Below are 17,844 nucleotides of genomic sequence, written 5' to 3'. Positions count from 1 at the left end.
TTATATAAATAGCTGACAAAAATGTTTATATATAGATACAGCATAATATAATGTTTATTCCCAGGCCAACCCATGTCCTTATGATTCAAAGCAACCATCAATGACCATCACATCTGTTTTCCTCAGACATAGTATTCACTTCTTCAGCAGGCTACCTGTTCCCGTCTTCTTATTATATTTATTTATCCCTCAATAGTTGACCCCACTCAGATGAGGGATCTTTCTGTAAAGCGTTTGGTGTTAGGAAGAGGCATTCGGTTCTGGAAACTATGTCAAAGCAAACATTGGAGTTCGGTGCAAACATTTGCCTTGTCAGTTCATACAAAGACAACAAACTCATGACGATGGGGAGGAGGAGGAGGAAGAGGAAGAAGAAGGTGAGGAGGGGAGAAAAAAGGTGAGGAGGAAGAGGAGGAAAAAGAAGAGAAGGAAGACGAGAAGGAGGAAAAGAGGAGGAAGGGGGAGAAGAAAGTGAAGAGGGGGAGAAAAAAGGTGAGGAGGAGGAGGAAAAAGAAGAGAAGGAAGACGAGAAGGAGGAAAAGAGGAGGAAGAAGAAGAAGAAGGTGGGGAGGGGAGAAAAAAGGTGAGGAGGAGGAGGAGGAGGAAAAAGAAGAGAAGGAAGACGAGAAGGAGGAAAAGAGGAGGAAGGGGGAGAAGAAAGTGAAGAGGGGGAGAAAAAAGGTGAGGAGGAGGAGGAAAAAGAAGAGAAGGAAGACGAGAAGGAGGAAAAGAGGAGGAAGAAGAAGAAGAAGGTGGGGAGGGGAGAAAAAAGGTGAGGAGGAGGAGGAGGAAAAAGAAGAGAAGGAAGACGAGAAGGAGGAAAAGAGGAGGAAGGGGAAGAAGAAAGTGAAGAGGGGGAGAAAAGAGACGAGGAGAGAAAGGGAGGAGAAAAACGAGGAGAAGAGGAGAAGAAGATAGCAAGTTGGAGGAAGAAGGCAAGGAGGAGGAGGAAGAAGAAAAAGAAGAGGAAGAAGATAAAGAGAGGAAGAAGGAGAAGAGGAAGGGAGGGAAGGAAGAAGAGGTTATCTTTACTTACATTATATAAAATGTGATTCATATTTTCTTTTTTTTTTAAATACAGCACTAGAATGAGTTTTTATGAGATATTTGGCTGCTATTTCTCACAGCCTGAGTAACCACATAGGCTCTTTACAGTCTAGTCAAGAGTCTCAATAAAATCTTACATTTCATAGTGTTTGTTCAGCAACAGAAGACATTAAGAATCAGATCTTTGACTCCAATGAAAATGTAGAGTAAAAGACCACCACTACCATCACCACCACCACCACCACTACTACTACTACAACTACTACTACTACTACTACCACCACTACTACTACCACCACCACCACCACCACCACCACCACCACTACTACTACTACTACTACTACTACTACCACCACTACTACTACTGCTACCACCACTACTGCTACTGCTACTGCTGCTGCTGCTAGTGCTTACTACTACTACTACCGCTGCTGCTAGTACTTACTACTACTACTACTACTACTACTACTACTACTACTATTACTACTACTACTAATACTACTGCTGCTGCTGCTGCTGCTATTACTACTACTACTACTTACACCACCACCACTACTACTTACACCACCCCACCCTCACATCCACCACCAGCACCATCACTACTACTACTGCTGCTGCTGCTGCAACTGCAGCTGCTACTATAACCACCACTGCCACCACCACCACTACCACCACTACTACTGGTAATAGTATTTAATCCTCTAGTGACGACATCATTAACAGTTGTAATTGAATATACCAAGCTGTTTCATGTCCCAGCCACTGGACATTTACTATAGTTTCCAGCGGCTGAAAAGGATATAAACTGGGATTTAGTGTCACTGGACATTAATTAGCATAGTGTGAATGTCAAGTTGTGCAATAAATATTCCTAGCCAAGGATTCTAGAAATGGAATTACTGTAGAATTAGCAAATGGCTTCATTTGTTCACTATGTCAAGTTGATCTCCTGGTTGAATTTGTCCTAGATGCATTTATTGAAATGAAATGTTGTGACATGCTGTTATGAGAAAAGAAATCAGCTGCTGTTGCTAATAATTCTTAGTGGATGGTCAACAAAGAAGTTACAATGTAGTCTATTGACCTTACTTGAAATAACAGCCAAACCTCCTTCAAAATTATGCTTAATAGGTCTTACATAATGAAAGAATATAAACCGCCGCCGCCACCACCACCACCACTACTACTACTACTACTACTACTACTACTACTACTGCTACTACTGCTGCTGCTGCTGCTGCTGCTGCTGCTGCTGCTGGTACTTACTACTACTAATGTATTCCTGAATATAGTCTTAAATAATGTAAGAATCATAATCATCATCAGCATTGTTTAAGCGCAGGAGTGGCTGTGTGGTAAGTACCTTGCTTACCAGCCTCATGGTTGCAGGTTCATTCCCACTGCGTGGCACCTTGGGCAAGTGTCTTCTACTATAACCTTGGGCTGACCAAAGCCTTGGTAGACGGAAACTGAAAGAAGCCTGTCGTATATATGTATGCATGTGTGTGTTTATGTGTTTGTGTTTGTCCCCCCAACATTGCTTGACAACCGATGCTGGTGTGTTTATGTCCCCGTAACTTAGCAGTTCAGCAAAAGAGACCGATAGAATAAGTACTGGGCTTACAAAGAATAAGTCCTGGGGTCGATGTGCTTAACTAAAGGCGGTGCTTCAGCATGGCCACAGTCAAATGACTGAAACGAGTAAAAGAGTTAAAGAGTAAAAGAGTATTGTTGTCTGAGCTGTCATCATCATCATCATCATGGCTATAATCATCATCATCATCATCGTCTGTGTTGGCTGTCGTCATCATCATCATCATCATCATCATTGAAGTCTGTGCTCTATGATTACATGGTTTGAACAATTTGATAGGATCCAGTGAATCTGAGGAGTATATTATGTTCTATTGTCAGTTTGGCATGAGGCAGTCACAGATGGAATGTCTTTGATTATAGATCATCTGCATGTTTAGGGCTTACTCAAGGTTAAACAACGAGTGGAGCAGTAGCATCAGAAACATCAACAACAACAACAGTAGCAGCAGTTGCTGCTGCTGCTGCTGCTGCTGCTGCTACTACTATACTACTACTACCACGACTACCACTACTACCACCACCACTACCACCACCACCACCACTACTACTACTACTACTACTACTACTACTACTACCACTACTACCACTACTACTCCTACCACTAATACTACTACTACTACTCTTCAAAATACAATAGTTTTTCTAAGTTCTCTTTGACAAAAGACATTCATTCTGGAAATAAATAAATGCCAAATACATCAGATAATTACTCTCAGAAATGTTTGCCACTCAAAGACAAGAGCTATTTCCATTCTGTCTGTTAATAAGTTATGTAAGTTTGATATAATAATAGAGCGCAGTCATCTCTAGAGTACAGACGAACCAGTGGAACCTAGAACTAAATGAGAGTTCATCATATGGCATATATCTTTTCCCAAGAATTTCTTCTGAGCTTAAATAGATGAGGGCAGCAAGCCAATTATCAACACAGCATTCATTTGATCCTTGTCTATAGAAATAACAGAAAATCTAACACAAGTTGTACTGTAGTCTTGCATGAAAATCCGTTATTTTTAGAACATATTCCTCCATGCTGTGAAGCTATTTGCTTGACAACATGTCTCCTGAAAATATATAGAGTATGTTTCTTCTTGGAGATAAAAAAACAAAAAAGAAAAGACAAAAAAGAAAACCCATTGAAGTAAGAATTTTCTGCAAGTTTAGTTAGCTATGATAGTGTTATATAATTAGTTAGAGCCACAATAATTCCAAATATTGGATACACAATAACAAGAATAACAAGAATGAGACTAGTAGTAGCAGCAACGGCAGCAGCAGTAACAACAATAACACTAACAACAACAGCAGCAGCAACAACAACAGCAGCAGCAACAACAACACCAACATACCACCAACAACAACAACAACAGCAGCAGCAGCAGCAGCAATAGCAGCTACAACAATCATTATAAGAATGAGGAGAACTGCAAAAATTGGTATTGTGCCACACAGTATTTAACCCATTCAATAACAAATTACCTGAAATCATCTCTGGCTCCATGTTACAACACATCCTATTTTCAAATATTCATACCAATCATCGTCGGCGTTTGCGGCGGTGTCATTGTCGTCATCGTCGTTTAACGTCCACTTTCCATGTTGGCATGGGTTGGACAGATTAACCAAGGACTGGCAACCCAGAAAGCTGCAATCTGATCTGGCAAGGTTTCTGCAGCTGGATGCTCTTCCTAATGCCAACCACTCCAAGAGTGTAGTGGGTGCTTTTTACATGCCACTGGCACAATGGCCAGGCAGGCAGCACTAGCAACAACCACACTCAAATGGTGCTTTTTACGTGCTTCCAGCATAAGGGCCAGTCAGGCAGCACTGGCAACAACCACGCTCAGATGGTGCTTTTTACGTGCCTCCAGCATAGGGGCCAGTCAGGCAGCACTGGCAACAACCACGCTCAAATGGTGCTTTTTACGTGCCTCCAGCATAGGGGCCAGTCAGGCAGCACTGGCAACAACCACGCTCAAATGGTGCTTTTTACGTGCCTCCAGCATAGGGGCCAGTCAGGCAGCACTGGCAACAACCACGCTCAGATGGTGCTTTTTACGTGCCTCCAGCATAGGGGCCAGTCAGGCAGCACTGGCAACAACCACGCTCAAATGGTGCTTTTTACGTGCCTCCAGCATAGGGGCCAGTCAGGCAGCACTGGCAACAACCACGCTCAAATGGTGCTTTTTACGTGCCTCCAGCATAGGGGCCAGTCAGGCAGCACTGGCAACAACCACGCTCAGATGGTGCTTTTTACGTGCCTCCAGCATAGGGGCCAGTCAGGCAGCACTGGCAACAACCACGCTCAGATGGTGCTTTTTACGTGCCTCCAGCATAGGGGCCAGTCAGGCAGCACTGGCAACAACCATGCTCAAATGGTGCTTTTTACGTGCCTCCAGCATAGGGGCCAGTCAGGCAGCACTGGCAACAACCACGCTCAGATGGTGCTTTTTACGTGCCTCCAGCATAGGGGCCAGTCAGGCAGCACTGGCAACAACCACGCTCAAATGGTGCTTTTTACGTGCCTCCAGCATAGGGGCCAGTCAGGCAGCACTGGCAACAACCATGCTCAAATGGTGCTTTTTACGTGCCTCCAGCACAGGAGTCAGTCAGGCAGCACTGGCAACAACCATGCTCAAATGGTGCTTTTTACGTGCTTCCAGCATGGGAGCCAGACAGGCAGCACTGGCAATTTTGTGGGGAGGGGATCAACTCAATTACATTGACCTCTAGTACTTGAAAGGTACTTTATTTTCTTGAGCCCAAAAGGACGAAAGGCAAAGTTAACTTCAGTAGAATTTGAACTCAGGACATAGAATGCTGGAAGAAATTCCACAAAGCATTTTGTCTGGCAAAGTAAACAATTATGCTCTCTCGCCACCTTGCACAAGTTTAATAATGAAAATGTTAGTTATTACACTAAATCCATTGAAATTATTAATTACACTGTGTAACATGATTTTTGTCCTTGTGTAGCAACTGTTCTTTCCTATTTGCTTACCCCTAGAAAGTATGAAAAATGGTTAACATTTCCTTCAAACTTTGCTTTTGTTACATTTATTCAAACCTAAAGAATCCTTCTCAACACGTGGCAATGATGCTCCCCAACTCCTCCTGCTGATGATCAGATGCACATATTATCAGCCATTGAGGGATATGCTCAAGTGGTTACGGTCAAGCAACTGACAAGTAAATCAGTGGTACTGAGCAGAATATTTTGCAATAACAATATTTCTGCTTCAGCAATTCAGTGCTGAATCTGTCTGAAATGTAATGGATTATAGATCAGTTTCAAAACTGATGCTCAGATATTTCATAAACAAAATATGTGTTTGTTTATGAAATATCACAGCTTGCAGTACTGGCTCTGTATTCTGTAGAAAAACTGAGAACATGACACTGCTAACACTTGGTGAGACACGGTATTGACTTGTAAATTTGTAATATACTTGGCAGTATATCATGGTTGCAAAACAAAATATTGTACAGTTGCCAACAATTAGTAGCTGTAATTTAGAGGATTGGTTTTAATTCACTGATCCTGCCTGAGAATTACATTAAATAAACAAGTGCCTTTGGAATACTCAGCCAGTCACATCAATGGGTAGAATTTTCTCTCAAGTGAACATCTGCTACTTTCATTTTCTATATTGATTCAGGATCTACTATGCATGTATGTATATCTGTGTTTGTGTGTTTATGTTCATGTGAGCATCTGTTGTTTGTGAATTTATGTAGTGACTCTTAATCTCTAGAGAAAAATAAGTAATGGGTATATATACATATTTATATAATGCATATCATGGGTGTAGAGAAAAATTTTCTATAACCTTTGAAATGTGCATATACACTCGTTACCTACTACTGTCTTTTTAGCAGATCCAGTGACCTTTTAATATCCACCTTTTTAATATCAACCATTTTATCCATGCCATATCCCAAACCTGGATTTTCGTTTTTTAGTGGGTGGCACCAAAAAAAGTAAAACACATGTTAATTGAAGAAAAATTTATCATATTTATAAAGGAAAGACAATTGGGAGTGGGGCCACTGGAAGGATGTTTGAGGGTCTTGTGCAGCCCTGAGAACCACAGTTGAGAAATGCTGATGAAGAGTATTCCTTGGTGACATTTTAATATTTTATTGTTGAAACTAAATCAGAAGCTTGATTCTATTTATTTTGTTTCCATGTATTTCTGTAAGAATTTACCTTAAAAACTTTTCCAATTTTAACCCTTTAGTATTTAAACTGCCCATATCAGGCCCAAATATTCTACCTTTTTTATGCTCAAGCCAGCTAGATCCAGCCCCTCATACCTACCCGACAATATCATTCTAAAAATAAACAATCACATCATTGAAATCCTGAAGTTACAAGATAATGAATGATTATATAAAAACAAAGAAAATAAATAAGTTTTACATTTGAGAGCAGAGTAATTTGAATGCTAAAGGGTTAATAACCGACAGTCCTTGTTTTATTAAGTACCTCAAAATGTGTCAGTTTTTACATATTAATTCAACTGGGACCTTCATCTAACTATTGCTACTAATTTCTCTTTAAACTATTTATTTCAGTAACGATACAGAATCAACCTTATATTCTACGAACTGTTTGCAATACAGGTAAGTGATTACTGTTTGTCATGTATTATTTAGTACAAGTAGAAAGATATATTTTTTTCAACAAGTAAAATACTGATATAACAGTATACATGGGATAATATCCCTTACAGAGCAGAAAAATCTGTCAGCAACCAGCCATGAGAATTGAACGATTCTCATGGCTGGTTGTTGACAGATTTTTCTGGCTAGTTGCTGACAGATTTTTCTGGCTGGTTGCTGACAGATTTTTCTGGCTGGTTGCTGACAGATTTTTCTGGCTGGTTGCTGACAGATTTTCCTGCTCTGTAAGGGATATTATCCCATGTATACTGTTATATCAGTATTTTACGCATTGAAAAAAGTATTTCTTTCTGCTTGTACCACAATACATTTCAGAACTTCAAAAACAAACTTAAGTTTGTTTACATATGATGTAATATATTATTTAGTTTATTTATTTTCAGAAAAGAAATCAAGACAATTTTTAAACCAATGTGTACCTAAAAGAAATACACACACACATACACACACACACACACACACACACACGCACGCACGCACATACACACTTATAGTTCAGTCCCACAGCATGGCACTAGTCATGATAGCTCTGGATCAATCAAAGCCTTATCAGTAAATTTGGTAAATGGAAACTGAAAGAAGCCCACTGTAAAGTGATTTCCATTAGGAAGGGTATCCATCTACAAAAACCATGCCATGAGCAGACTCTGGAGCACAATGCAGCACTTGGACATATTGGATACAGTCAAAACATCCAACCCATGTCAACATGGAACATAGATCTTAAATGATAATGAGGATTTACATTTATATATATTTGTGTGTGTATATGCATGCATGTATATATATATATATATATATATATATATATAACGGTAAGTTTTATGAAAATAGACAAAAGACGAAGGCAGGTTTACGGAAATAAACAAAGACGAAGGCAGGTGGAATACAAACAAACAATTGTATTAGTATGGTGCTCAGGAAATATAAATGAAACAAGTCTTTAACGTTTCGAGCCTACGCTCTTCAACAGAAAGATACACAGAGAAAAAAAACACAGAAAGAAGGAGAGAAAAAAATATGCGTGCAAAAGCATATATATATATAGTTCATTGTGTCTTTTAGTGTCTTATTAAATTAACACACTCATTGGTCTGATTTCCACTCATTTACTTATTTATATAGTTCAAATTTACAGAAAACAAAAGATGAAGGCAGGTGTAGGAACAACAAGCAGGTGTATTAGTTTAATGCTCAGGAAAAATGGAAAAGTCTTTTATGTTTAGAGCCTATGCTCTTCGACAGAAAGGGTTAAGAAAAATGGAGACAGAATTTTTTTTTAAATGGTGAGAGGAAAAGTGTGTAGGGGTTAATGATTCAACATGATGTGTGTGTGTGTGTGTACCTTTGTTTTGACATCATGTGATGGTTGTAAATTAGCAACATTATCTTACAAGCCAAGTTGTTCATTAATTCCAATGGAAAACGGATGATGATGATATATATATATATATATGATGCATGATTATGTAATGTGTGTATAATATATACATATATATATATATATAATGCATGTAAATGTAATGTGTGTATATATATACATATATATATATATATATATTATATATATATATATATGTGTGTGTGTGTGTGAGTGTGTGTGTGTGTGGTGTGTGTGTGTGTTGTGTGTGTGTGTGATGAAAGTATTATTTTTGTAACGGTGACATGATATTTGTAAAAGGTTGAGATTCTTCATTATGTAAGGATGAAAGGATGAACAATGCATGAAGTTTTACGGAAATATTTATTTTACCGTTACATTATACAATACCTTGCCTCGACGGGCAGGTGATGGAATCGTAGAGAATGTGAAGTAAAAAAAGTTAATTCCGGCCTCTCTGTTCTTATTGTAGTAGTAAACCATAGAGAGAGAGATATATGGTAATGTGCAGAGAAAAGAAGTGAGTTAGTGAAAGTGAGAGAGCGTGGGATGTTGGCTCGCATAGTCACTGATTGTAAATTTCTGACCATTTGGCTGCCTGCTTGTGGCCATGACTAGTTGTCATTCACTCGAGTTGTCTGTCGCTAACTGACTGAGTTGTCACCAAGTGACTAACTGATTTTTGCTGGGGGATGGGGGGTTCTTGCTTTTATAGCTATCTAGAAGGATAGACATATCGTTGAGAACAATGGATTTAGTTGGTGGTTTTGTTATCTTAATTCTAGCTTTTGGTGGTCTAGGAGAGGTAGAAGAGTTAAGTGGTGAAGACATTATTTCGGCCTAGCTAAAGGCAATCTGGCAAATATAAAATTGCTGTCACTGAAAACCATTGTTCCTTCATGAGAAAAGTCTGTTGAAGTGCTAATTTAAATTTGGCTATGGTGGATCGAATCCACTTCATGCCTGCAAGATTCACCACATATATATACATGACTGGGTAATTTATGTTTATATCTACTTATATGATACATATGCCTATTTGTTCCAACTTTACACATTTAACTGATTTTTTTTCTAATGAAAAAAACAACTATTAAAACTCTGATGAAGTTATATGATGTTGCGATGGCACCCAACTCTGTGTGCACTGCTCTTTATAGCTGAAACAGTTATAAGCTAATGGAAGCTATTATAAAACTTCTTTTTTTGTTGTTCATTTCATTTATTAAATCTGAAATATTATGCTCCATATTCATTTTACATTTATTTTTCTGTGGTTTTAAATAAAATGTGTGTGTGTAAAGGCATGTATGAATACATACATGACATTAATGTGTGCATATAAGTGCTGCTTTTATTTATATATATATATATATATATATATATATATATATATATATATATATATATACACATATATACATGACAATGATATTGATGCATGTATATAGAGTAAGATTTATATAGAATGTGTGTGTGTCTAGAGATTGCATATGTGTAAGTGTGTGTGTGCATGTATGTGTATGTGTATATGGCTGTGTGGTAAGTAGCTTGCTAACCAACCACATGGTTCCAGGTTCAGTCCCACTGCGTGGCATCTTGGGCAAGTGTCTTCTGCTATAGCCCCAGGCCGACCAATGCCTTGTGAGTGGATTTGGTAGATGGAAACTGAAAGAAGCCTGTCGTATATATGTATATATATATATGTGTGTGTTTGTGTGTCTGTTTGTCCCCCTAGCATCGCTTGACAACCGATGCTGGTGTGTTTACATCCCCGTCACTTAGCGGTTCGGCAAAAAAGAGACCGACAGAATAAGTACTGGGCTTACAAAGAATAAGTCCCGGGGTCGAGTTGCTCGATTAAAGGCGGTGCTCCAGCATGGCCGCAGTCAAATTACTGAAACAAGTAAAAGAGAAAGAGAAAGAATATATATGACAATGATAATGACATGTGTATATATAAGTGCAGGCTTAATATGAAATGTACATATGTAGGGAGATTGTATCTATGCAAAAATGTCATTGATGTGTGTGTATACAGATGTATGTATACAGTGCTAATTTTATAAAATGTGTGTATCTATGTGTTTAGAGACTGTGTAGTGTGTATTTGTGAGTATTAATATTTGTATCATCATCATCACTTAACATCCATTTTCCATGCTGGCATGGGTTAGAATACAAATTAATTATTAAGCAAGAATGTTATTGACAGTGGCTTTGAAGTTTTGGCCAGCTAAGCCATTGTTGAATTCCAATGATGGTTTAGCTAGCGATAACTTAGAAGTCACTGTCAGCAACTTTCTTGTTTGAGAATAAATATACATGTATGTATAAGATTGTATGTGTGTATATATATATGACAAAATAAAGGAAACACCTTAAAATTTCAAACAGATTTATTTTAATACAGAGTAGGACCACCTTTATCAGTAATTACAGTTTGAATTCTATGAGGTATGGATTCATACGAAGTTTGAATTGTTTCCAAAGGAATTTTTGTCCATTCTTCAGCTAAAACAGTCTCCAGTTCTAGGAGTGATGATGGTGGAGGATATTGACTCCTTACTTGTGCCATTCAGTAACAATTTTAGCTGTGTGAATTGGTGCATTATCATCCTGAAAGATTGTGTTTCCCTCTGGAAACAGTTCTACAATCATAGGATGAATTTCATCAGATAAAATGCTTAAATAGTCTTCACTATTAATTCTGCCACGAAAGGAAACCATTGGGCTGGTGGATTTCCAAGATATAGTCCCCCCAGATCATCACAGATCCTCTTCCATGCTTAACAGTTGGAAGAAGGCAGTTGGGGTCAAATGTTCCTTTTGGCTGTCTCCACACGTATACTCAGCTGGTGGTTGGAAATAAGGTAAAGGATGACTCATCTGAGAAAATAATATTCTTCCACTGCTCTAGGAACTAATTCTGTAGGTTTTACTCCGCTCTAAACACTTTGCAACATTTATTTTTGAAAGTAGTGGTTTTCTGATTGTAGTCCTCCTGTGAAATCTGGCTTTGTGCATCTCCTGGTGAACAGTTTTTGTGGAAACTGGGTTCTTGAGGTGGTCATTAAGCTCTGCAGTAATTTTGGGAACTGTATTTTTGTCATCCTTTCTAACAATTTGTGCAAGAATCTGACGGTTGCTATCTGATATTTTTGGTTTTCTTCACGAGTTTTGTTTCAATACAGAGGTTTTTCCCTCTTTCTCAAAGGCTGCCATTACTCTCGAGACAGTACTCCTTGATACACCAAACATTTTGGCTGTTTTCGTTACACTAGTGCCTGCCATACGAACACCAACAATTTGATGTCTTTGACAGTCCAATAGATCTGTCGTTTTAATGAATTTTAATTACCTTTTTCTGATGATATATGAAATGAAACACCAATTTTGGCAAAACATATTAGGCAACACTAATAATAAATCAAAAACATAAAAATAAACAAGCTTTTGATGGTTTTTATAGATATGATGCTAGGTGTTTCCATTATTTTGTCCAACCCCTGTATATATACAAATATATATAATTGTATATAATTGCGTGTGTACATATATATGACTATGATAAAAGAAAGAATTATATGTAAAGTCTACGTGTGTGTGTGTGTGTGCGTGCGTATAGAGCTATGCAGTGAAAAACTATGAAAGACACTAAATGATGTGGAGCACTAAATATTTGATTTATTTAGCTGGGATTATGACAATGTCTGTTAACATTAAGTGCCAAGACTTCAGTAGTTTGACGTTTTCTGTTCAAATGAACACTGTTTATTTGAATTCATCATCACAGGTGACAGCTGGCATGGCGATGTGTGTGTGTGTGTTTATGAGTATGTGTGGGAGAGAGAGAGAGAGAAAGAGAGTGTGTGTGTGTGTGTGTGTGTGTGTGTATGCACACGTGTGTGTGCATTTGTATGCCTGTGTAAGTACATCTGTGAACATGCATTTGTGTGTTTGTGTGTGTGTGTACATGCCTGTGTGAGAGCATGTGTTTGTGTGTACCTTCCTGTGTTTGTGTATAATCCATTGAATGCTACATGGACAAATTGAAAGACTCCTTAAATCATCTGACAGAATGCCTTGTGGTACTTGTTTCAACTATGAGCAGTCTCACCTGGCATTGCTCAGGTTTGTTTCAACCCTTTAGAATTGGAATTTTTGAAAAGTAAAAATTTCGCATTATGTAGCTTGTTATTCTCTTTAAGTGAACATTTTTCAGGTTGAAATACGCCGAAAAATGGTGACACAGTGGTCAAAAAATCGTAAAATATAGGGATTTTCATAGAAAAAAAGCACCTTTTTGATGTAAATAATTTTTGGTGTTAACATAGTCCGATTTGAATTTTTTCTTCTACGGAAGGAAGAGCAAGCCTTCTTCTATCATACTCTCAATTTTGGTCAACTTGCACCACAGGGTCTCAGAGGAGATAGTGTTAGTTGAAGGCTACCAAACCTGCTATACACAGACAACTTCAGCTTTATATAGAGATTTATGTTCTGAGCTCAAATCTTGTCAAGGTCAAATTTGCCTTTTACCTTTCAAGGTTGATAAAAAAAGTACCAATTCAGAGACTTTGGATTAGTAGAACTGTAAGAAAATCAGACCAGATACCTTGTTAGTTGTTCCTTTAGTGGTAGACTTAATCCATTGCTCTATTTAACAACACCACCCGGACCCCTTTGGTAGCTTAAGAGGAGACCACTCTGTTGCAAGCAGACTAGATCGATGATTTAAGGATATCTTCCTCACTCCTATCAGTCACAGAGGATTTTTAACAGGGGCCCTGCCTTCCCACTTGACTAATCGCCCTCATCATTTCACATGTGTTTTCCATGACTGGACAATTTGACAGGAACTGGCAAGCCAGAAGGTTGAACCAGACTCCAGTTGTTTGCTTTGGCATGGTGTCTGTGGCTGGATGCCCTTCTTAATACCTATTTCTTTACCACCCTCAAGGGGCTAAACACAGAGAGGACAAACAAGGACAGACATAGGTATTAAGTCGATTACATCGACCCCAGTGCGTAACTGGTACTTAATTTATCGACCCCGAAAGGATGAAAGGCAAAGTCGACCTCGGCGGAATTTGAACTCACAACATAACGCAGACGAAATACCGCTAAGCATTTCGCCCGGCGTGCTAACGTTTCTGCCAGCTCGCCGCCTTCCTAATACCAACTACTTAACAGAATATACTGGGAGCTCTTTATATAGTGACAGCTTGGGTGCTTTTTTATGTGACACCATTACTAAAAGATAAAAGAAAAAAATATATTCATCTTCAATGGAGTTATTGTTAAATATAAAAACTGTGACAGTTAATCCGTAAAAAGTTGATGTTCTTGTCGGTGGTGATGATGGTGTTTTTACTTTTATGCAAGTCCTGACCAAGCAAATCTACAGTCAGGGCTAAAAGTTTGGAGCATTGTTTTTCCAAAATTAAAATTCTTGTGCCCAAGTACAATTTGATTTAAATTTATATCTACAATGTATCTATTTGGGCATTCAATATAAAAAATTCTAATCTTCAGACCAAAATTTTTGGTCACAACTGTATGACTAAAAAAAAAAAAATAGATGCGCCCTTTTAAAGCCTAACCAGGCTCATGGGCCTGGTTTCCTGGTTTCTATGACGTATGTGTTCCCCAGCTGGACAGGATGCCAGTCCATTGCAGTGTTACTCATTTTTGCCAGCTGAGTGGACTGAAGCAACATACAATGAAGTGTTTTGCTCAAGAACACAACGCGTCGCCCAGTCCAGGAATCGAAACCACAATCTTACAATCATGGTGCTGACACCCTAACCACTAAGCCATGCGCCTTCCACCTTTATGACTAAAGGTCCAGGATTATTCACAATGTATACAGGACCATGTTCTTCCTTTCTTTATAATACAGTATATGATTTGGAAGAGATTTAGCTGCTATTTCTAATAGAATACGGCTCCCTCATTGGCTTTTCTGGCTGCTGTTGTTGTTTAGCCCCAGGTCAGCCCAGACTGGACAGACCTATAATCAAAGGTATCACCCAGCCGTGACTATCCTGACCTTTTCACAGGTACTGTATATCTAGGATCTCATGGTAGAGGTATAAATTTGAGGCCAGTTTGCCTGCTATTTCTGAATATAAGATAGCTGGACTATGAGACGCAGCTTAGTGTACCAGGCAAAGCTGTTTCAACAGTTATGTAAGTGCTGCACAAACAGACAGTAATTCAGACAGAAAGTCATTTTAAGTAGTAGCAAGATATATTTGTGTGTGCATGTGTGTATTGGTGTGTGTGTGTGCATGTGTATATATGAGTGTGTATGTGTATGTGGGGGGTGTATGTGTGTGTGTGCATATGTATGTGTGTATGCGTGTGTATGTGTATGTAGGGGGGTGTATGTGTGTGCGTGCATGTGTTTGTGTGTGCATATGTGTGTATGCGTGTGTGTATGAGTGTGTATGTGTATGTGGGGGGGTGTATGTATGTGTGTGCATGTGTTTGTGTGTATGCGTGTGTGTATGTGTGTGTGTATGTGTGTGTATGAGTGTGTATGTGTATGTGGGGGTGTATGTGTGCGTGCGTGTGTTTGTGTGTGCATATGTATGTGTGTATGCATGTGTGTATGTGTGTGGTTTTGTGTTTGCGTGTGTGCACATGCATGTGTATATGCATATATGTGTGTGTTTGAACTTCTCTTTAAATATGTGTTCTAATGTATGAATATAGACAGTACCTTATTGACCTTGGAAGAATGGAAGTCACCCTCAGTAGGATTTGAACTCAGAACACGAAGTGCAACAACAACAATAATAATCCTTTCTACTTTCTCTTTTATTCTCTTATACTTGTTTCAGTCATTTGACTGTGGCCATGCTGGAGCACTGCCTTTAGTCGAGCAAATCGACCTCAGGACTTAATCATTGTAAGCCTAGTGGGATCTTTTCCTTTTGAACGGCACTTTTCAACACAATTTATAGTTAACTAAACACTTTTAAACTTCGTATGCTGGTAGAATGTGTTTATAAAACATCATTTTTTCTTGGCTGTATTGAGAAAATTCTATAGGTTGTAACATATTTTGTCTTTAATTTCGAGCATTTTGGCAATTTTAACCAATTGCTGGAGTCCATTTAGGTAAATAACATTCTGTGCATAAAGAATATGTCCCTCGTTTAAGAAACAGATTGGGTTTATTTACATTTGTGAAGAAAAAAGATACCCTTCCCCCACCCCTAACCCTAAGCCCTAACTCTCACCCTAATCTAAAATAGATTGAAATGCAATAGATCGATACTCGGGCCATAATTATGGGTGACAATTTTATACGACACCGCTACGGAAAATGGGATTTTTTTCTAGTGGTGTCAAATGAAAATGTCACCCATAATTATGGCCCTAGTATCGATCTATTGCATTTCAATCTATTTTAGATTTAGGGTTAGGGTTTTTCTTCACAAATGTAAACCCAATCTGTTTCTTAAATGAGGGACATATTCATACAGCACGGAATGTTGTTTACGTCAATAGAGGTAATCGATTGGTTAAAATTGCCGAAATGCTCGAAATTAAAGACAAAATATCTTACAACCTATAGAATTTTCTCAATAAAGCCAAGAAAAAATGATGTTTTATAAACACATTCTACCAGTATACGAAGTTTAAAAGTGTTTAGTTAACTAGAAATTATGTTACAAAGTGCCATTCAAAAGGAAAAGATCCTACTAGTACTTATTCTATCGGTCTCTTTTGCCGAACCATTAAGTTACCGGGATGTAAACACACCAGCATCGGTTGTCAAGCAATGTTGGGGGCGGAAAACACAGACACACAAACATATCCACACACACATATATATATATATATATATATACACATACACACACATATATATACGACAAGCTTCTTTCAGTTTTCATCTACCAAATCCACTCACAAGTCTTTGGTCCGCCTGAGGCTATAGTAGAAGACACTTGCCCAAGGTGTCCAGCAGTGGGACTGAACCCAGAACCATGTGGTTCGTAAGCAAGCTACTTACCACACAGCTACTCCTATGCCTATAGGAACAGAATTTGAAGTTTTGGGGGAAGATGTAAATTGATTAAATCAACTCCAGTGCTCAACTGGTACTTATTTTATAAACCCCAGTAAGAAGAATGGCAAAGTCAACCTCAGTGCAATTTGAACTCAGAACTTAAAAGTCAGACTAACTGCTGCTAAGCATTTCGCCCAGCATGCTAACAATTCTACTTGCTTACCATGTTCTTAATAACAATGGACACTCTTTGAAGTTAAAAAAAAAATAAGAAGCTGCATCTATTTGCGATGGATGCAGTAATGTGATTTCAGTCCAGGTATGGATTTTGCTATGAAGTCACAATGGGGACACTGATAATTTTGATTTTGCCTGGAATTGGACAAATGTGTCTAGTGATTGCAGGATATAATTCTTTTATTGTTCTGTTTCTTCAACTCAAATTGTTCAAATGCATCATGTCACATTTTACACCATGCAGATTGATCAAGGCAATGACTTTCCCAAGATGTCAAGTTAAGCTGTAGAGACTTTAGTGATTGCTTCAACTTATCCTTATACCTAAGGAGAGGTCTTTATTTGTTGCGATATCCCTAAGCCCTCTTAAAGCATAGAGATATTGCCAGAAAAGTGTCAAAAGCTGCATACAAGGCAAACCATTCCGATTGGCTCAAGAGATAGAAGTGATATAGCAAGACTGAGCATTGAGCATGGTAGGAACATCTGGCCCAGAGTCATATCATCTGACTCAATAAAGCTTATGCTGCCATGCAGCAGTTTTGTTGCCTAAATTAGCAGGTAGTCCGAAGGAGTTCTAGTGTTGCAGTGGAAGGGGCTGAAACACCTACAGAGCTGTTTCATCACCTGATGAAATATCAACTCGTGCATTCAGAGATGGAACACAGCAGCACCTTCAACACATAAATGTTTATTTTAAAATGTTAATTAAATATCAACACTTGATGTACAATTTGCTAAATTTCTTTAAGCCATCTGTGATATCAACTAAACCTCTCTCTCCTTAAAATCATTGTTCTTGTGCTTAGATTAGAAACTTTTAAAATTGTACAAACAAAGGAGAACCTATTGTGCCATTATTTTTTTC

The 17,844-nt window shown here is 38.4% G+C and overlaps 1 protein-coding gene across 1 annotated transcript in view; it reads left to right on the top strand.

Moving 5' to 3' along the window:
* LOC118767349 (atrial natriuretic peptide receptor 2-like) overlaps positions 1 to 17,844 on the top strand; it is a 76,592-nt gene that overhangs the window by 58,631 nt on the left and 117 nt on the right. Inside the window, exon 9 of the mRNA XM_036511743.1 lies at positions 7,222 to 7,269. Coding sequence (XP_036367636.1) covers positions 7,222 to 7,269 — 48 coding nt within the window. The remainder of the gene's footprint in view (positions 1 to 7,221; positions 7,270 to 17,844) is intronic.

This window comes from Octopus sinensis, linkage group LG20 (assembly GCF_006345805.1).
Source record: "Octopus sinensis linkage group LG20, ASM634580v1, whole genome shotgun sequence".
NCBI lineage: Eukaryota > Metazoa > Mollusca > Cephalopoda > Octopoda > Octopodidae > Octopus > Octopus sinensis.
Note: the sequence above shows the minus strand (reverse complement) of the source record. Positions and strands in the feature narration are given on the sequence as shown.